The sequence below is a fragment of the Lepisma saccharinum genome, chromosome 1 (genome assembly GCF_977018435.1).
Source record: "Lepisma saccharinum chromosome 1, izLepSacc3.1, whole genome shotgun sequence".
In the NCBI taxonomy this organism is placed as follows: Eukaryota; Metazoa; Arthropoda; class Insecta; order Zygentoma; family Lepismatidae; genus Lepisma; species Lepisma saccharinum.
Window position 1 is genome coordinate 104753139 of NC_139229.1, and position 22221 is coordinate 104775359.

General features: G+C 37.6%; 1 protein-coding gene across 1 annotated transcript in view; it reads left to right on the forward strand.

Moving 5' to 3' along the window:
• LOC145985850 (hematopoietically-expressed homeobox protein HHEX homolog) overlaps nucleotides 1–14790 on the forward strand; it is a 55056-nt gene extending 40266 nt beyond the window's left edge. The window contains exons 2-4 of the mRNA XM_083119953.1: nucleotides 11037–11206; nucleotides 13490–13540; nucleotides 14302–14790. Of these exons, the coding sequence (XP_082976079.1) occupies nucleotides 11037–11206; nucleotides 13490–13540; nucleotides 14302–14424 (344 nt within the window). The 3' untranslated portion in view covers nucleotides 14425–14790. The remainder of the gene's footprint in view (nucleotides 1–11036; nucleotides 11207–13489; nucleotides 13541–14301) is intronic.
• The last annotated feature ends 7431 nt before the right edge of the window (nucleotides 14791–22221 follow it).

The window sequence follows — 22221 nt, forward strand, 5'->3', positions numbered from 1 at the left end:
CGGGACCAAAATATCGACGAGAAGTCACACAGTGCTCTTTCCCATGCGTCTGCTTCCGGGATTCTTCTCCGATTACAAGGAGATCATGTGGAAGGGAGGACTGAGAGTCACGTTTCGAAGAGCGGCCAACGACAACGACGCACTGATGCGATACGCTACTTTGGGCCCGGACGGCACCACGCCGATAGCCAACACTTTACCCGAAGCAGCGAAATGCGTCATCCGAAGCATGGAATTGAGAATGCCGGTGGTGGAATACGAAACGAACTACGCCCTCAAGTACAAAGCGGAGATCTTGAAAAGTCCGCAGGTACCGATTCACTTTCACGGTTACCAGTGCGTGCAGAAGATGGCGTCGGGAAGTCACATGGAATTCGACGTGACGACGCAGTTCAACAACATACAGTTCGACATGCCAGATTTCGTCGTAGTGCTCTTTCAGACCGGGAGGGACAAAAATCAGGAAAAAGATTCCAGCAAATTCGACGACTGCAAGATCAAGAACGTTTATCTGAAGAATGGACGCAATGAAGTGTTCCCGCGCGAGAATTACAATCTTGACGTGACCAAAAACGATTACCTCAAACTTTACGAAGCGTTTTCGGCTTACAAACGCGTGACCGAGGGAAGTGTGGACATGTACTACACGCCCAGCGAATTCAAAGCACGGAGACCCATGACCGTCATCAACACATCTAAGAGAAAGCAGGTGGTGGTCAACGATCGAACCAACATCAAGGTCGTCTGCGAGTTCCACGATGCCTTGCCCGAGGATACCCTATGCAGTGTCATCCTGATTGCAGAGAAGTCCTTCGCCTACGACGTGAAGAATGAGAGGGTCACAGAGCAGTTTTAACAAGTTTTTTAACATCTTTTCTTGCACAATAAGAAATTTTCTGCACTAGCACAATCAGTTACAATGGCACAATACGAATTTCACTAGTTCAGATCAGTTACAAATCTCAATTTCATTAGCTATCAGCTACAATATCTTTTTTGCACTATAGCACGAGACAATCAGAAAATTTGCACAAAAAAATTTGTTGTTGTTTTTACACGTGAAAATTAACAATAAAATTTCTTTTTTATCGTTTCAGATGCTGTCGAAACATCAAAAACATATACACACACACTAGAAAATAAGCATGCAACTTTATTTGTAACACACACACATACATTCTCCATCTTCATCAAGAAAATATTATAATAAACATAATCATTTTTATCTATCTTATAATAAAACTCTATATCCAAAAAATATCACAACATCAAATAATACTAGAGTTGTTAGTACACGTTGCATGCATTACGGAGGTCCTCTGTAGGGTTTCATGGAAGTTTGGGGGAAAAAAAAAAACACGTGAAACTCTACAGAGGTGCGGTAATCTATAACCGCAGCCATTAGAAAACTTTTACATTTTTGGTTGGGCACCACGCACCCTGGCGAGGTTATATAGGGGCCAGGCATTCTAAAAAACAACAATTATTATTTGTTTGCTTGTTTGTGTTACAATATATAAGCGCGCGCACGTATGTGTGTGGCACATCGTTCCCTCCCCGAGAGAGAGGTTTACGTAGGTCGCAATACATAAACATTTGGTCCCGGACTTGGAAAATTACGATAAGGTACACTCATCTTTCAAAAAATAAGAAGATGAGAGGAGAGGTTTACGAAAATCACGATATATATAAACATTTGGCTCCGGACTTGGAAAATTACGATAAGGTGCACTCATTTTTCAAAATGAGAAGATGAGAAGATGAGAAGAGAGGTTTACGTAGCTCGCAATATATAAACATTTGGTCCCGGACTTGGAAAATTACGATAAAATACACTCATCTTTCAAAAATAAGAGAATAAGAGAATAAGAAAATGAGAAGATGAGAGCGCGCGCGTGTGTATATGCCACATCGTTCCCCCCCCGAGAAAGAAGTTTACGAAGATCACTATATATAAACATTTGGCCCCGTTGATTCCAGCACTCCAACTTCATCTCTAATATTGACGACAATATTCTAAAGGTAGAGAGAATGAGAGAATGAGAGAATGAGAGAATAAGAGGATGAGAAGAGAGGTTTACGAAGATCACAATATATAAACATTTGGTCCCAAACTTGGAAAATTACGATAAAGTGCACTCATCCTTCAAAAAATAAGAGAATGAGAGAATGAGAGAATGAGAGAATGAGAAAAGAGGTTTACGTAGGTCATGATATATAAACATTTGGTCCCAGACTTGGAAAATTACGATAAGATGCACTCATCTTTCAAAAAATAAGAAAATAAGAAAATAAAAAAATGAGAGAATAAGAGAAAGATGGGAGGATGAGAGGAGGATGAGAGGAAGATGAGAGAATAAAAAGAGAATGAGAAAGATGAGAGGATGAGGGGATGAGAGCTCATCTTTCACTCATCACTGCCTTTTTGCGCCCGTGAAACGTCGTCAGCGTAATAAATGAGGCGCGGAACGGGTGGGGAAAGTGAGTTTTTCAACTTTTTGTGGTCGTTTAGTCAAGAAATCAGAGTTGTCGTCAGAAGTACATATTTACTCTACTAAAGAAGGTATATTTTAATATGTGATAATATTAATGGGTAATCCAGCGTTCATGGTACTGAGCAAATTATAATGCTGCAACGCAAGGCATTTAAAAGCACAATCTACATAGGTAATGGAATAGTAAAATTTTAAATTTCCTTAATTTCTATACAACGAAACTTCGCTTTTTCCTAATTATACTACAACTGAGAATCACTTGCGAATAGATTCGCAAAGAAAACTTTTGATATTACACGCATTACGTATTTGTCTTTCCTAAAACCTCAAGAGAAGTGCTCTTTTTCTTCTTATCGGTATAAATTCCTGAAAAAAAATCTGTCGGTAAACTACAATTTCCCTTTCTATGTTCAACAGTGATGTAAGAAAATTTGTCTTGCCCATAGTTGACATTAGCCATGCTTTAATACGTTTCATTGCAGAAAAAGACAGTTCATCTGGAACCGAAGATAGATATGTAATAAATCTAAGTCAACTGAAAATGATCACCTACCCAGGGTGCGATTTATTATTTTATATTTTATCAGAACGGGGGGGGGGGAGAGGGTGAACTTAGTTGGTTTGATATCTTAATAATCTTATAGATATTTGCAAAGAGCTCCCCAGAATACTATTCTGTAGACTCTAATAAGTTTCCATTCATTTAAGCCTTACATGCAGATTTTTTTAACCATGCTTATAATTAGACGTTAATTGCGTAATATCTAATGTAACAGAAATCAACACCATTCATTGTTGGTTTCATTGATTCAGATTATAGTCCAGTACCATCTATTGGCAAATGAGAAACCATATAAGAATGAACATCAGCGTTTACGTTTTGCCAACATTTAATGAGCAGCGACGTATCTAAAAATAAATAATGTGTATTTTTATATATAGATACATATGGGAGTCTAAAATTAAATGCACTAAACTGGAACACTATAAGTTTTATGACGCTTTCGGATCTTAAGAAAATGTCTGTTGAAGAAGTGAATTAAGAAAACAAAGAATTAGACTATTACAAAATTGAGAACCTCACAAGTTACTGAATTATCGCGAAACATGTGCTATTCTTGGTCTCTATATTGTAGGCTCAAGGATAAATTCACTTTTTCTTAAAATAATTACCATTTGTGCCTGAGACGACGGTCTGATTGATAAAAAATATATAAAAAAAGAACATGCACTGATAAATTATGGCATGAGATGTAGAAAGTTGCTGATTGTAGGTGAACCTAATTTAATTATCCTGAGAACTAAACTTTTAAATGAGGATCGTCGACCAAACAATTTACTCGTATATAACAGTTGGGCTGAAAAGTTCGTAGGCTAACATAGTAAAAAATATTTTTTTGACAAAATTCGATTTTATTATTCAATATAGTTGCCTTTAAGGGCGATACAACGATTATAGCGGTCATACAATTTTTCGATGCCATTTTTATAGTACGATTTCTCTTTAGCCTCAAAATAGGCCTCAGTTTCCTCTTCATCAGTGCTAAATTTCTTTCCAGCGAGCATTCTTTTAAGGTCTGCAAACAGGAAAAAGTCACTGGGGGCCAGATCTGGAGAATATGGTGGATGGGGAAGCAATTCGTAGTCTAATTCATATAATTTTGCCATCGTTTTCATTGATTTGTGACACGGTGCATTGTCTTGATGAAACAACACTTTGTTCTTCTTCAAATGGGGCCGTTTTTTCGTGATTTCATCCTTTAAACGCTCCAACAACGCTATGTAATAATCTCAGCTATCTCGATCAACTTCACTTTACGATCATTTAAAATTATTTTGTGGACTTTTTTGATGTTTTCGTCGGTAACAGCCTCTTTGGGGCGTCCACTGCGTGCATCGTCTTCGATGCTCATTTCGCCTCGTTTAAATTTAGCAAACCACTTCTCAACGGTTGATTTTCCTGGTGCAGAGTCCGAATAATGTTTATCAAGTCAAGCCTTGGCTTCAACAGTATTTTTTTCGCCAAAAAGCAATGCTTTATTAACACACGAAATTCTTTTTTATCCATTTTTTCACAATAACAAAAGCTGCTTCACTCACAATGCTATACCTCACGAACTAATTATCCGGCAGCTGTGAAATTTATACACGTATCTTTTGAAGGTTAGTACTAAGTAAAAATCACATGGATTTAATTCTAGTAACGCCATCTATGAGTCAGCCTACGAACTTTTCAGCCCAACTGTTATAATCCTGGCCAGGTAACTTCGAAAGAACACCAAATATGACATTCGAAGCAGGCTTTACATGATCACATCTTTAATTTTCTTTCTCAAATTCAAAAATTCAATAGTCTAAGCCTGTTTGTTCGACGCCTGAATTTTACTATTACAAAAGTCTCTATTAAAAGGAATGATCATTGTGTCATCTTATGCATTAAATTCACAACAGCATGAGCACAACATCAAAGAATGATTTTCTGATAATTTCCAATCTCCAAAAGATGATTAAGATTTCTTGTTGCTACATATCCTTCCACGACAATCTTTTTGTGGGTTACTTGAAACAACAAATAAGCGACACGTTTATGCAGCCTGTCATGCCTCTTAGGTTTCTGTTGATTGGTTCGTTTCCAAGCGACATGGGGATCTCCCCGATGACGCAGTGGTAGCGTCGTCACCTTGTAATCGATAACCGGTGGAGGCACACAGTGGTTCGGATTCCACTTGAAACTGTAGGTCCAGTACTGATTAGCCTTACTGTGCATAAAGTAGATTTATAGAACATCAACTCAATCAATCAGTATGCATTCTCTCTTACATTGTCATATTATGCCATGCCAAGTTATATTGAGCGACGAATGTTATGTATTGAAGTGAGGCCCCTGTTACTATATACAACAGGCAAACCATAGATCCTACTTTGAAAGAGAAGCAGCATTTACTTTCCTGTACTATCTACAAAGATCAGCGGTCGTCGTCTTTCTGTCTTTCCTTCAGTATTGTTAAGAATTGAGTGGACTGTTTCTTTGCTTTCCATCATTGCCTATAGCTCAGTGCGAGTCGTTTTATTATTTTTATATATTTTATTTCATTTCCTCTTTTTATTTTATTTTATTATATTTTGTGCATTTTATATTCCGAACTAATAGTTCTTCCTCTTTTCTCCAAGTCATAGTGGAATAAGAATTTCAGTTGCTTTCAAGATATCACCAGGTCGTGCTCTTGAAATTATTTAACGTGAGTTGTATTGTGGCTTGTAGCTTCCTTATTAGTACGTTCTATTTGTTCTACGTAACATTTCAAGTAAACATATTCAAAGTATGTTGCGAGGAGGAACAAAGTTCGCGAAGAAATGCCATTTATTTTCAACATCGCACCCCCTAAATTTCATTTCGCACCCCCTCAATACCCCTAGGTAATTAATCCTAGCGCCGCCGCTGATGCTGACACTGCAAGAGATAGATACCTGATTCCTAGCATCCCTAGAAGTGATCCACAAGATTCGCTCATCACCAGGAGAGATCAACAACTTTCAACTGCACAGCCTTTGTTCAATGAAAAATCCAAATAAATCCAGCGCATCTGCATACATGTTGGCGACGCGGTGCAACGACACAAAATACTTGGAAATGAGTGATCTCGTCAATGAACTGTAGTTAGCACCATTTAATAAAGCAATTACGCGCGATTCAATCACTTCTACATGATCGGTACACATTCACGCGACATTTAGGCATACGTCTTTAAATGTCCTGCACGTAATACAAATCCACAGAAACTAAATTCACTTCTTTGAACTCACTCCTTTTTTCTATCAAAACTATTTATTCTGTTCAAGTCTCTACAATGACGGCTTCTCTTTTTCATGTTCGAAAAACCCCATTGTAGAAACTCATTGTTGAAAGGCTACATTTATATAAACTCCGGATGCAACGTCGCTATTGTTTGAATGTAACAATGTTTACCTAGCGCTCCAAGGTGAAAGACCAAAGAAATAACGGTAATATATTTCCTTAACATATGGTCCCCGTAAAAAAGTTATTATATATTAAATTATTTTATGCATATGTCGCATACGTTTGGGGGGGCTAATGTCTGGTCCTGGGGGCTTAGCCCCCTAGCCCCTACCTAACTACGCCCATGGGCAGGCCTGCTACGTATTGCATTATAACATGTCAAACTCTTCATTTGGATGTTGATTAAATTGAAATGAGGAAGTCTTCAGGCATATCCAGTTTATTCTAACGATTGCATTTGACTTACCCCTTTTACTTTTCTACCTAAGTAAATGAAAATAAACATAACCCTTTCCAATCATTTGTGTAAGTTTATTTTGCAAGCGAGTCTTTGTTTTCCACTTGTCTTGCCTCGTTTTTTCTTTCCTTCTCTCTTGTATATGTTTCTTTCAGCCTCAATTTCAACATCTATCTTTAATGAAGATGAATTTCAATCGAATTGAACCCAAGATGGTACATTCTTGGTGGTATTGGAAGCATAAGTTTATTCAGAATTTTCAATCTGCGTGTGTAAGGGCAATGAAAAATTTAGAACCAAAATATCAAAATGACTACAAATCAACCCATTGTGAAAAGAATTGTAGGGCATAGGCGTGCTCAGACCCTCAGATTAAGGGGGCAAATGCCTTAAATAAAGTTCATTCGGAAAAGATAAACCTCATTTTATTTACACACACACACACACACACACACACACACACACACACACACACATATATATATATATATATATATATTTTTTTCCACAGAAATGAAGTGTAACCAAGGGCTCATAATTGTAGCCCATACACAGATTTTTATAATTATTAGAATGTGTATTTATTCTAGAAAGTTGCATTTTTTTCAAATGGAACAATGCCTATTGACAGTAACAAAATAAAACTAAGAGTAAATTAGAATGTCAATGGTGTTTCTTTCAGGATTCTAGTACAATTCGAGCTATCGTAGTTTGAAAATTGTACAGACCGGCAGTTGTCTGTTAATTAGTTACGAGGCTCTGATGTTGTTGCCTTTACAGTCCACTGATTGCATTGCGACTTCCTTGTCAGTTACGTGGTGATAGTGCAAGAAGTCGGACGTGGTGGAAGATGGTGTTTACCAATGCTGAAAAAGCCGACATGTTAATGGTGTATTTATTTATTTATTTATTGAAATTTCCAGTACAGCAGAAGCCATTTTAAACCAGAAAGAAACAACAATAAAACAATAGACTAAGATTAAAAACAAAAGAACGGATAACATAAAATAAACAAAAATAAAACAAGCCAAAAAAAAGGACCAAGGTAAAAAGATCAGTTTCACAAAAGCATTACTTATGTAATGTAAGAGGAATGCTGTTAGTGCTTGTACTCTGTACACGGAACAATATCCCAATAGACGTCACCCATCGCGACAATTATTTGTGAACCTCTTCAACCAATTACGTGAAACTGGAAGTGTAACACCTAGAATACGTAACAGAAACAAACGAGTGACTGGAGAAGAGGGTGAAATTAACGTTCTCGCTGTTGTTGCTGTACATCCGCACGTTAGTTCCCGTGCAAGCGCACGAGGAAGTGACATGAGTCAGGCAAGTGTACTACGCGTTCTCCACCATCATAAGTTGCATCCGTATATGTCTCTCTCAATCAAGAGCTGCATGGAAACGATCTCCAGAATCGTGTTAACTTTTGTTCACGGGCATTAAGAGAAGATACACCAGATTTATCATGTATCTTGTTTAGTGATGAAGCAACATTTACAAACCATGGCTAAGTAAACCTCCGAAACATGCACTATTGCTCCGTCAACAATCCCCATTGGCTTCGTCAGGTGGAACGTCAGCGTCCATGTAGTTTAAATGTGTGGTGTGAAATAGTGAACCATCAGCTCATAGGCCCTTTGTTCATAGAAGGAACACTAAATTCTCAAAAGTATCTCAACCTTCTAACAGACCAACTTCCACAGATGTTAGAAGACGCTCCACTGCAGACTAGGAGGAACATGTGGTATCAGCATGATGGCTGTCCAGCGCATAGTGCACGACGTACTACACCTTGTCTTCACCGATTGTTTCAAAATCGTTGGATTGGACGAAGGGGACCTGCACCTTGTCCGGCCCGTTCACCAGATTTGACCCCTTTAGATTTTTTCTCTGGGGTAAGCTAAAAGAGACTGTTTACAAGGACATACCGACTACACCAGATGATATGAAACGACGTATTACTGCTGCCTGCGCTGAAATGTATGATGAAATGCTAGAACGTGTGCATCAATCTTTACATGGCAGACTGGAAGCTTGTATTGAAGCTGGTGGGTGTCATTTTGAACACAACCTTTGAAGGCCAATTCTCTTTCTTCTTCAGAATCCAACGAATTTATTTATTCACTTTTTTCTTACGTTAGTGCTGACACATGACGCAGACTACTGCCGGTCTGTACAATTTTCAAACTACGATAGCTCGAAAACTACTTGTACTAGAATCCTGAAAGAAACACCATTGGCATTCTAATTTACTCTAAGTTTTATTTTGTTATTGTCAATATGAAACAAACATACGAACATCACAGCCTCGTAACTAAGCAGTTGAATGGAGCAGACAACTGCCGGTCTGTACAATTTTCAAACTACGATAGTTCGAAAACTACTTGTACTAGAATCCTGAAAGAAACATCATTGACATTCTAATTTACCCTAGTTTTATTTTGTTATTGTCAATAGGCATTGTTCCATTTGAAAAATGTAACTTTCTAAAATAAATACACATTCTAATAATTATAAAAATCTGTGTATAGGCTACAATTATGAGCCCTTGGTTGGTTACACTTCATTTCTGTGAAAAGAGCACATCAGTAGCACCTTCCACCTTCCATTTCTGAAATATTTGGGGTGCAAGTTTTAGGCGATTCAGCCGGTATATTTATATAGTAATACCATCTTGAGTATATATATATATATATACACACATACACATACATACAGACATAGATATACAGATATATGTAAACATATTATTTAAATACTGTACATTACATATTCAATTAATCCGTCCCATAACAAACCAACAGCAAAATTAAATAAATTGTCTCTGAAATGCGCGCGTTCATTTTCATCTGAACAATTGTTCATGCATCTAAGGCAAAACTGATTAGCAGCAACAGTCTGAAGTACTTAGTTGTTCTTCTCTCTCTGGTAATTTACAGAAAGCGAAAACAATGAAATTGCGAGCGAAGCGAGCAAGAAAATTTTTAAATCTAAATTTGTACAAACTGAAAACAATATTGATTTAATAGGGCGCAAAAAAATTCATGGGGCGCCATGGCATTCTCCTTTACAATTTTTTTCACTTAGTTCGTTCGGTGCTCAGGGCCAACTCCCGATAACATTTTTAATCAAGGGGGCAATTAACCATCTGTGCCCTCCTGCAGTTGCTCTTGGCCATCTGGAAGAAATAATGCAAGATAGACGTGAAAAGTAATACCATCTTGAGTATCCTTTTGACCTGCTACTCATAAATTCTGCTAGTTTTGCTTTATTTCACTTCTTTGTTTGCCCCCGCTTGAATTGATTTCCGTCCACGGTTGGGGGGCAATGCCCCCTGAACCCCTGGTCGCACCACTGCAGCCCCTTCCCACGTTGTTGCTTTGAACATTCATCTGCTTGAAAATACTTCCATTTTTTTAAAGAGTATAATATCGTTTAATAACGGCGATAAGATTCCTCTGCACTAAATTTCTAGATGCAAGTACGAGTATAATAATATAGGGGCATGGATGTCTGGAGGAGGGGGAGGCAAGGCCACATCTCCCCCTTAGAAAACGAATGTCAACCTAAGAGTATATAGTATTTCACATATATAATTTGATTTCAGTCACAGTAATTTACTTTCATTATCATAATGGGGATGCAGGATTGCGATAATTTAAAATTCAAGTGGTATTTTTTGAGGGGGCAACGCTATTATCGGGGTAATCTGCGGCGGAAATTAGGAGAGGCGTTGGTACAGTTACCCTTCCCACTATGCTAAACCTTATGTACCAATGGAAAGTAAACTGTCCTTGCCTCCCCTTTTGGCACTTTGCCCCCCCCCCAAAGTTTTGGAACCCAACCGCCCCACTGTGCCCCATGGAAAAATACCTTGCTTGTCCCTTCGTTGAAAAATCTTCGGAAGTCCATGATTAGGGGGGGCAATTGCCCCCCCCCCCACCCGTGCGCACGCCTGTGCTGTTGGGCATTGTTGTGAAACTTTTAAGGATGTATTCGATACCTGATAGTGCAATTTTGACATTTGGGATAACACATTAAATTGCTGGTTCAGTCTCGATTAGTCTACATGTCCATACAGCAGGAATTATTTTCAAATATTATTTGAAAATTTAGGCTTTATTGAAACAATGGAAAACTGCTTCAACATAACTTATCTACAAAAGAAACGTTCAAGTTTCCCCCCTGAATTTCACATACTTCCTGCATCCCCCTACCACTAACTCACAGCAAGAACTTTAGGGTGTTTCTATTAAAGCTTTATTTTTCCTCCCTTCAGTAATAGACTGGAGCCCGTTGCCCAGACACCCCAACAAGCGGAAGGGCGGGCAGGTGAGGTTCTCTGTGGAACAGACTGCTGCCCTGGAAAGGAGGTTCGACGGTCTCAAGTACCTCAGCCCGGAGGACAGACGGAGGCTGGCGGAGGAACTCAAGCTTACGGATCGACAGGTGAGCGTCATTTCACCGAAACTATTTTAGAACTAGGTTTTTAGTCTCTCCTTACCTTTTGATGCGTTATGTATGTCCTGTCCAGGTCCCTTTATAACCTTACACTTTCCGACGTATGGAAGTACGAAGGCAGTCTCACCAGTCATTATAGCATAAAAAACACAATAAATGATTTTCTGTTGTTTCTGTCCTATGTACAACCATGGATATTAGTAGATTTTAATCAGGAGGTGATTTTGACCACAACTGTTCTTATCTAGTCCTAAAAGTGATAGTGCTTTTTTTATGGGGGTAGGGTAGTCTTTCTAGTCTCATTCTCACCGACGGGTTGTCAGATTGCTCATAATGAAATGGATTTCTGTAGAATACACGAATATATACTTAATCATTAATCACAAATAAACTGTCCCTTACAATACAATTCTGTCCTCATTTTCTTAAAAAAAAAAAATAATCCCTTCTGAAATAATTTGAAACTTCAGGTTCTGGTGGTAAATGAGCCAATCAAAACATGATAAGTGTTGCACCAGGAAAAGAGTTGGCAATCACTGGCTTATACTATTTGGCACTGATCATTCTTGTACAAATATTGGGCCTCCCCCATGGCGCAGTGGTAGCGTCATTGCCTTGTAATCAAGGGGTCCCGGGTTCGATACCCGGTGGAGGTACAAGTGGTTCGGATCCCACTTTAAACTGTAGGTCCAGTCCCGATTAGCCTTACTGTGCACAAAGTGGACTTAAACACCAACTCAACTCAAACAAATATCCATGACCAGGAATCTTCTAAAGCAGTTTATTTATTTATTTATTTATTTATTAAGAATACAACAGACAACAGCGTTCCTAAACACACGGCCATCAACTGAATATTTACAACGAATATTAATAATCAAACTGACGCAATACAGTTATAAACTTTGCAAGAGCTAGTTCGGGAAAACTAATGAGATTTTTAATAGAGGAGACCGGGGTTGGTTGAGACAGGCGCTGGTTGTGACAAGCACTGTTCCGTGGAAACTATTAGTGATATTAGTTTGTTGTTGACAGTGATAGTTCATTAGCACGCGCATTTCTTATCCATTGTTTGCCAGTTGTGTGCTTCTCCCCAGAGAAGAGTTAGGTGGGTGTTTTCTTCTTGTTTTTTTTTACCTAATTTCTGTGGTAAATATTATTTCTTCTCTTCAATTTTCAATATAGCCTCAAACAGCAGTAATATATCCTGAGAATTTTATTATTTATAGTCAGTATGTGAGAGATTTTGATTCAAGTAAATTTAATCTTGAAGTTGAGCTTCAAGGGTTAGAAGTGAAAAAGTACATATGGGGCTAGTTGTGAGAAAAGTAAGGGGTAGGTTGTGACAGCTGTCAAATTACCGATTTTATATGAAAGGGGGAAGAGTACTGAAAATGATCAAAATTCATATAATGATGATGATTGTTTTTGACTTGTATGTACGGAATCATTTTCCAATTGTAAATCTAGGGAGAAGTGGGGTCCAGTGCTTTGAGTATAAACAGTGGGTAGTGCATGATGCTTATACTGAGGGACAATCTGTTCATATATGTCAAAATTGTGACTCAGATGATGATATATAAACCATCTTGAATTACACAATTCATTATTTCATTGTATTATTATGTTGTTAACGAGTATTACATTCTTATATTATTTTCCTGATGTGGCGTTAGAGAATTCCCTTGATTAATAATTACAAATCAGATGATGATGTAACTTTTTCATCTTAATGGTGTAATTAATTATGTTTCTAATAATTGAACTTATTTTTACTGCACAGTGATGACATATAATTAATTTGTCAACACTATGTAATTTAGAAGTGCTAGTTGCTGTCACAACTTGCCCCTGGTAAACTAGCCCCACAACGGAACATGTTGTGTCAAACACTTATCCTTCCTTTTTTGCACATACTGTCCTTATGCTGTAACTTGAACAAATATAAAAATTCATGGTAATAGCTAAATGTATATGCAAAAAACAGCGAAAATAAAGAAAATGTTAAGCGAAATAAAAAAAATCCTCATTTTGTCACAACGAAATCCGGTCTCCTCTATTCACAAATTCGTGAAGCATCGAGGTGGCAAGATGTTCAGCATTGCCCCACGGGAGATCCGGGTTTCATTCTTGGGGTGGGTGATCTAACGTCGGAATTTTTCCTACTTTGTCCATGCGTAAAACGACCTCCTTGCTCTGGGGTTCACCCATTTAGGAAGGGAGCGTAGAAAGACATTAAATATTCACGATATGTTTACTTTGTCCTTGCAGGTGAAAACGTGGTTCCAGAATAGACGAGCAAAATGGCGACGCGCTAGCCAGGTAGGTATTTACCAGCTTCATATAAACTTTAAATATTCATTTCTAATTCATAGCATATAACGTCGAATTTTGACGGTCCTTATTCAGTGAATTAACCGTTACGTGTAGGCAGTGGCGTGTTGGGAAGGGGTCATTGGGGCTTGGGTTCTCGAGTCAAATGAAAAGTAATTGACATGACTTGTCAGTCTAAAAATTCTCATTTTGTAAGGTACTGCCTATGCATTATGAATATTCTAAAGTATTTCTGCAAACATCTGCGTAGCTGGAGACTTATTCAATTTTAAAATTTAAAAAAAATAAGAAATATACAAATGTGATTAGTCCATCTGACCATAAAGCCAAAATTTAAACAAAGAGATTTTGCAAGCTTAATCTTTTCCGCCACGTTTGAGAGCAAAGACGAAATTTTAGTACAAGTTTTGACATTTTTAGAACATATGAATCTGCCCTCTTACGACAAATATTATTCGTATCGAGGACATTTAGGAAGGTTCAAAGCATGTAAACCATAGCCTACCTTTAATACGCCACTGTGCTGATTTTTCATTACCATTTTCAGACATACAACAGAGACAACATCAAACTCCCCCTGTTATCAAGTATTCTATAGCCTATATCAATCCAATCCTCAGTATCGGAATTATTATCATGCCATCGCATTTAATTTCTTCAAAGTTAGAACAAATTTTACATGTTCTTGAGGAAAGCTGAAATGATTAAGAGATTATGTAAGCCAACGCTGAAACGTTGTTTCTTTTCAGACATCCTTCTGTGTGAACTCCTCCGAGAACAGACGAGAAAGCTGCAGTTCGGAAAAGAACTCACCAACTCCTCAACCATCTTCACACTCTTTCACATATCCAAGAGATAAACCAGACTCATAAACATTATGGAGAGACACTTTAAGTGCTTAGGCACCGAAGTTAAAGTACAAATAACTGAACTGTTTATGAATCTGTTTAAGTCTATTGATGAACATGGCAACACATTTAATAGACAAATGCGTTCCCGACAATGCTAGTTTGTGATTAGAGATTGTACGTTTCTCGCAATCTCACAAATGTATTAATACTTGGATAGAGTCTAAGTTATCTGAAACTCCAAAACAGTCCTCATGTCGCTTGTCTTTCTGCTTTTACACCTGAAGAGTTGACGCCAAGGATGTGCATGAATATCGTATTAAAATTTAATACGCATAATGTGTTTTTCTTCATGTTTTCTTTGCTTTGTCACATGTACTTTGTGCGACCTTGAACAAGAAAAATAGAATATTGATTTCTCTGCAAGTGTTCTTGAGAATGCTACAAACATTGCTTTATACGCTTCTTAATGATAAATATGATTTAGCCAATATGCATACCTTCATGCATGAAGTTATAATAACAGTTGACCTATTTACAAATAATATTAGGTCAGACGCCGTTGTTTTTTTTGTTTTTTTTTAATAATAAAGAACTTAATGTTGTATTTGAATTAAGTGTAATAATTTATTACACTTAATTCACTCCCCTTAAATCTCCAGGAACTTCGCAACACCGCTGTTGTGGCACTGATAGACCGTGATATGCTAACACACATGTGGGACGAAATACAGTTCAGTTAGTCTGGCGCATCAGCGAAGGTAGAGGGTTTGTGAGGTGTGTACAAAAACGTGGATAATTTATAGTTGCATTGGCATCAGAATTACCAGCCATTTCAAAACGTCCGTAAATCAAGCTCCGAGAAAGCGTACCGCTTTTTTTTAAAAAAAATTCAAGGAACATGCAGTGTGAGTTGTATCGTTTATCTGTAAAACAATCCTAAAATGTTTCACAGACTTATGAATCACCCTGTAGAATAATAATAAAAAAAAGAATGGAAATAGTGTTGGACAATTTTTTGTCTACCATAACTTTGCCGGTAGCTGTACCTCAAAGTCTCAATGACTGTTTCTCACAAATCAGTCTAGTTCTAGAAAAGAAGGTGTGTAAAATGTGTGGCTGCATCATTTTCTAAATTGCGTTGGAATAATAAAATAAAAGAATAGTATCGCTGATCAATTGAATATTTACATACTGGGAATATATACAATAAATGATAATTAAAATTTAAATATTTAGTTTCCCGGAAAATAGACTTCCTTCGTATGGCGTGAATCTACTTCCTTTAGTGTTGCCCACGGGACGAGACGGGACGGGCTTTTAAAAATTCGAGACGAGACGAGATTGATCGTGTGTCCCGAGACAAACGAATATTTTCGAGACGAGACAGCATTTCACAGCATTTCCACGAGACGAGACAGGCCAAAGTCTCGTCTCGTGGGCAACACTAACTTCCTTCCTTTCCTAGTCGCAGGAAATTACAGTGCTTATTATAAATACACTCTTTTCCGAAGAAATGCAAATAAATACTGTTGTATCGAAAATAATAGATTGTAATATACATTCTTCATATTTGTGACCCCCTCCCCCAATCACTAAGATCGTATTTAGGGGGTACAGGGGGTCCGCACCCCCCAAAACACTTCAAGTACATAAATTAAATAAAGAAAATGTACTTGTTTAGCATTTGTTGTATAATCAATGCTTATTTATTTCCTCTGGACTTATTGGAAGGCAAGGAGTGCATGCGATCTTACGGCTTCGAAGGACATTACAAAGAAGATTTATGCACACTACTACTTTTGATAATATGTATAAAATATTAATCAGGAACTTTACTTTTCGTCAACTGGATCTAACATCCTTGTTTGTTATTCAATTCTTTATCTATTAAACAATGAATTTCCTTGCGAGAGCGCTTGTTTTTACACAAATTTTGGTGATCTTGAGTACACAGAAGATAATACGTGCTGTTACATCTATATTCTTATGCCGTCTTTTTACCTATTTATGTAATAACAACAATACAATATTAATTTACATATTTTATTAATATTTTAATTTTATTTAATATAATTTTAATTTAATTATTTTAATTTAAACATTTATATTAATATTATTATGATTTGTGAGACAATTGGTTCAGGTCTCCACCCTCCTTCGAATACAGTATATTTCTAGATACGTGGCTGCCCAGTAATGATTTAACGTTTTATACGACTTCAAAAACATAGGAAGATGTAATCACAAACGCCTGGCGTCATGTCACATACCTGGAGGGAGGTTGTGGAGATCAGTACCACCTGGAACACAATAGCTCCATTTTTTATCGATGATTACTTTAATTTTTTTAAAAGCAGTTCAATATCTTTCATAAAGAAGTCAACGGCTATATCCAGAGGTATGAAAAAACTTACGCAATATTTTTCACTCGACACAAAACACAAAAGTTTTTATTACTTATTAGAACATTGAACACAAATAAATTATGCACGATGCTATTTAAAGTTTGCAATATTTGCACAGTAAGAAGTTCGAATTTTTATCTTACTATCACGCATGTTTGAAGTTTCGTTACAAATAAACCAATTCAACCAAATAACGTTACTGTACTATAAAGATACCTATATTGTTAGTGACGATTAACATGCGTATTAGCACCATTACACAAAATTAACTGCGAGGCTTGAACTTAAATAAAGGTAACAATTCATTTGGAAAAGTAATTTTAAGTCCATTTTACAAGGTAATAGGGAATTTATTCGAAGCACCATGATCATCGACCGAGAAATGAGTCCGGGATCGTTTGATTACCAGGCGACTGTGACTGCGGGCACCACTACGTCTACGTTACCCGGAAGACTTCTAAGATAAATGTTCTTCAAAAATGTTTCCAAAATCTAAACAATTCGACCTCAAGGAGCGTCATCAGTACGAGTCATCATAAATACACTCTGTCGGGAAATGTCTGGAGCAAGTAGTCACTCGAGAGAGCTCGACCAATGATCTCGTGACAGTGGAAGTGAGTTCATGGAGGGGAAAACGCGGCTGCAGCTACCAGTTGTTTGCAGCAGCGCGCACTGCTTTGCTCCACTCACTCGCCTTCACTCATTTTCTACGGTTATACTCAGGCTTGTTCCACAGATTACCTGGACAGAGTGTAGTTTCAGAGGAAATTCAAACATAATTTTGGTTTAACATTTGTTACTTGAAATCTCAATAAGGAAATAACAAGTATAATTTCATCTTGTCAAAATGCAAAATTATTCACATTCGGCATATCGAATGAATTAATAATGGTGATTATGTTAGTTCTGATTGCACATTAAACTGTTGTAATTATCGAGATTAGCTTACATGCACATGCCATAATGGACCTCGGGTTCAGTGGAGTGCTGTAGGGTGGAGACACGGTGGTTTGGATTCCGCTTTAAACTGTAAATCCAGTCTCGATTAGTGTCTATAAGCATAAAATGGACCTAAAACAATATTTTGACATTGGACTTTAAACTAATTTACCTATCTGAAAATATAGGTTTGTAGAATAGAGTAGACATTCAAGCCTACCATAAGTTAAGGAGGTTACTATGACGTACGTTCAATTTAATTGGGTGGAAAGAATCGAAAGTTGACTTTTGTATAAGGAATTTGTGCTCCCAATAGCTTTTGTAAATCTCTAGATTAAGCAAATACTATCTCCGATTGCATTTGCTTATTGTGTGTCGTGAATCTCCTATCAAGGCTTTTGAAGATTATTGGAAAGTTATAAATCATAACAGCCATTTTAAGCTTCTGCGGCGTCTTTGTATTGTGACAAACGAGATGTTAAGAAGAGTGAGCGAAGATTTAGAACAATCATCGCCAATGATAATTAGATGGAGAGGAAATTAAGACACTGGAATTTACGTAAAATCTTTGTTATTTTTACTAAAAGAAAAATCCACAGTAATTCCTTCAAAGGTTGTTGATAAGATAATAGATTATTAGTTAATTAGGCGATTTAATTTAGGATCGGATGAAGCAAGGTTCAAAGCAAATGAGAAGCTGGATTTAAGTATTTTATTTGTTGGATTCTTATTAGTTCTTTTCTTAAGCGTCGCCAGACATCTTTGTTTGGGATCATGCCGTTTCAACAGCCTTAATATAAAACTGAATAGTGGAAATAATAATAATAATAATAATTAAGTAATTATTACTAAAACTAATAATACGCTATTATTTTTATTTCCAATATATTATTATTATTATTGATAGAATGACCCATTGGTGTACAGTCTTAGAAAAAAATACCTGGGCCACGGGACGTAGAATTTCGTAACGTCTTAAAGCCTGTTGTTTATGCAACCCAAATAACAAAATATTCGCTTAAGTTTGCCTGGTGATTCTGAGTTCTCGGGAAGGATTGAGCTTTGATAGCATGAGTCACATGACTCGTGCCCCAGCCACAACAAACAGCTGGGTGCTACGATGCCTCCAGAAGAAAATTTCAGGAACTGGATTCTTGACAAGAGCTACTCGTAAGGAAATACTATTCTTTCAAGTGATATTAGAGTCATTGTCAAGAAGGTTCGCTGAAATGATGGTTCTCATCACAGACCACATGCCACACGTTAATTGTTTAAGTCCAGTTCATGCACTGGACCTACAGATTACAATGGGATCCGAACCAAATGCCTCTCTATTTGGTATTGAATTCGGAAGCCTTTCATTACATGGCGAAGACGTTACCACTACGACATCAGAGAGGCAATGGAACCCCTTGAGAAAGAGATAAGCGAAAATTGCTACGTGACAAACCATATTTGCCCGTAAATTTTAAAAATAAGACAATATTTTGTACTGACAGTTTCGAACCGTGGGAGAGGCATATATTTTTTTGTACCATCGTCCATTTCACGAGTTTATAATTCTTCCTCACCGACACGAGTAACGCGAGTGGTAGAAGAAAAGCGAAGTAAAATAACTGAAACAGAAATAAAAAGAAGAAGCGAAATAAATTTTATTCATAATATTCTGCAGTCACTTGAGTTGTATTCACGGGATGCTATCTTTAAAGAAAGCCGTGGTCTCTTCCTTGTCTTTTTCGCTTTCTTTGTGCTCTTGCTTCCCCCGTCACGATTGGTCTAAAACTAATTAATGCGACGTTAATTAAACAATCCAAACAACGAAACAATGCACAATCAACTGCACAAAACAACATTCCAAATGTTTTCGAATCGGAAAACAATTGAGATGCTGTAAAATGACTTAAGATGCAGTAATAAAGTGGGAATTCGGTACCGTATAGAATTAAATCGGTAGAGATGTTCAATTTGATTGGATGTTTGTTATTTAGATTTGCTATTCTTTCACTTTTGGCAAATAGCGACGATGAAGATGAGTGATGCTATGATGAAATTGATGAAGGGACACTTACCAAGGACACCCACGCCCAAGTCGAGATTCTAACCAGGGACCCATGGCATCGTAGCGCGCTGTGCTAACCACTCCTTCATGGAGTGGACATTATAGCATATTTTGTGTGCTCAATTGGGATCAATCAATGGAATGAATAGGCATATTATATGATTAATAAATTCATATCATAATACCACGTCATATTATTCGGCACGAAGTAACATCAGAGACATTCAATCTTGCATTTTTGCCTTTCAACTAATTCTTTGAATTCAGGTTAATCACAACAATAAGATAAATTATGAAGCAAATGATAGTGAATGTGGGATATTATTACGAATTACCTGACAGAAACAACATTAAGCAGGCTTGGTGGTCAAGCTCATTAAGTGATTGACATTCGATATCGTCGCCAAAGTTCCCGGGTTTGAGTACCGTCCTTGTCAGGGGTGTTTGACTATTTCGTCATCAATTTCATGTAATGGTCACTCGTCCTTATCGTCGCGATCATCGAACAGGGAATAAAAATTATAAAATAAATACGATGGTTGTTGAGTTGGTGTTTTTTAAGTCCACTTTATGCACAGTAAGGCTAATCGGGACTGGACCTACAGTTTCAGGTGGGATCCGAACCACTTGTGCCTCCACCAGGTATCGAAACCGGGACCCCTTGATTACAAGGCGACGACGCTACCACTGCGCCATCGGGGAGGCCCTAATAAATACGATGGAAGAGTACTTATTTCATCTCTCACGAAATCTCCTACAAAACCGGAATATATAAAATACATGTATATGCATTCACATACATTTTCGATTTCTATATTTAACTAATCGAGACCGAGAACGGGAGAGCAATTTTCAATTCGACAAACCGAGAGACGGAGAAACTGTCAAGTCTCGTTTCTTCTTGGCACCTCCTAATCGAGTTGTTCTGTTTGTCATTGGCTTTGTATTGGCAATTATTGTCATTATTCTTCCCCTGCAGGTAAACCATAACGATGAATTATGATGAAATGAAGCAGATAAAAGGGCAAGAACAAGAAAGTCATGCCTGTTCGGGACTCCAACCCAGTACCTTATGTAACGAGATTTGAAATTCTGGAGAAGGCGTTCGTGTTTCGCTTGGTTTTCTCTTTCCTCTACTTCTCTTATATTATCATACATGTATAATAAAAATGGATCTGATACGATATGTTGCGATTCATAATTGTGCTGGTTAGATGCTACAGATGTGAACTCCAACCTGCAATATATTATTCCCTTTTGTTTCGTATCTGGTTGAACATGAAATTTTCTTACACTGTGACAATTTCTTTCTTAGTTTTGGTTTGGTGCACAGATATGCTAATCTGGACTCGACCTTCAGTTTAAAGTGGGATACTAACCACTATGTGCATCCACCGTGTATCAAACCCGGGATCCACTGATTACAAGGCGACGTTATCACTACGCCATCGAGGAGACCCCATGACAAAATGTTATTCACTCGATCTCTACCATAATTTATTTCAGCATTTACATTTTCGTTTTCTTCTTCTTTTTTTCTTTTGTTAACTACTCTTATACAACTCTTTTTGCGTCTTCGAATTTCTTCTTGTTTCAGGAAAAAATAATACATGCAGGCTGTATAAAAATCCCCCGTTCAAATAGATAAAACGTTCACTCTCGAGAACTAATTTACATGTTTATCACTAACGTAACCAGTAGGAAGGAAACTATTGAAATGTTAACTGATATAACTGCAGATGAAACAATACTTACAGCCACTAACGAAATATCTATTCTTGTGTAGCCTCACAGACAACAAGTATATGGTGAGTCATTCACTCTTGCTGACTACGGGCGAAGGTCACAGAACTAAAGGGTGGTGGCAAGCAAGCAGGCTTCTGCTCTACCAAAGACGAGGTCACGTGTTCCAGTTATCAATGGCGTACGAAATAAGGAGGAACACAGCTATCTGACGTATGTTTTGGTCCCGTCATTGCACGTAGAACCCTTTATCGTCGTGGCCTTGAAGTTCCCTCAGGGCACTCCTACGTAAAGGTTTCTCAGCTAGAAGGATATCTTCCCCATTGAGTGGAGGAAAAGTGGGTGCGTATAGAGGTCCTTCAACTTTCGTATTCTTTTTCATTTCAGAACCCGTGCTGTATCGTCGACTTAATCCAATCTATCCGATGTAGGTTTTAGGTTCTGTTTCTGTTCGGTTATTTCACGTTGTCTTCGCGACGAAGGTTCTGGATTCGATAATCTGGACAATAACGGGATTGTGTTGGTTGCTTGATTTGGTGTCTTAAGTCCACTTTATGTCCTGTTAGGCTAATCGTGAATGGACCTACAGTTTAAAGGGGGATCCGAACCACTATGTTCCTCCACCGAGTATCGAACCCGGGATCCCTTAATTACAAGGCGCCCACGATCCCA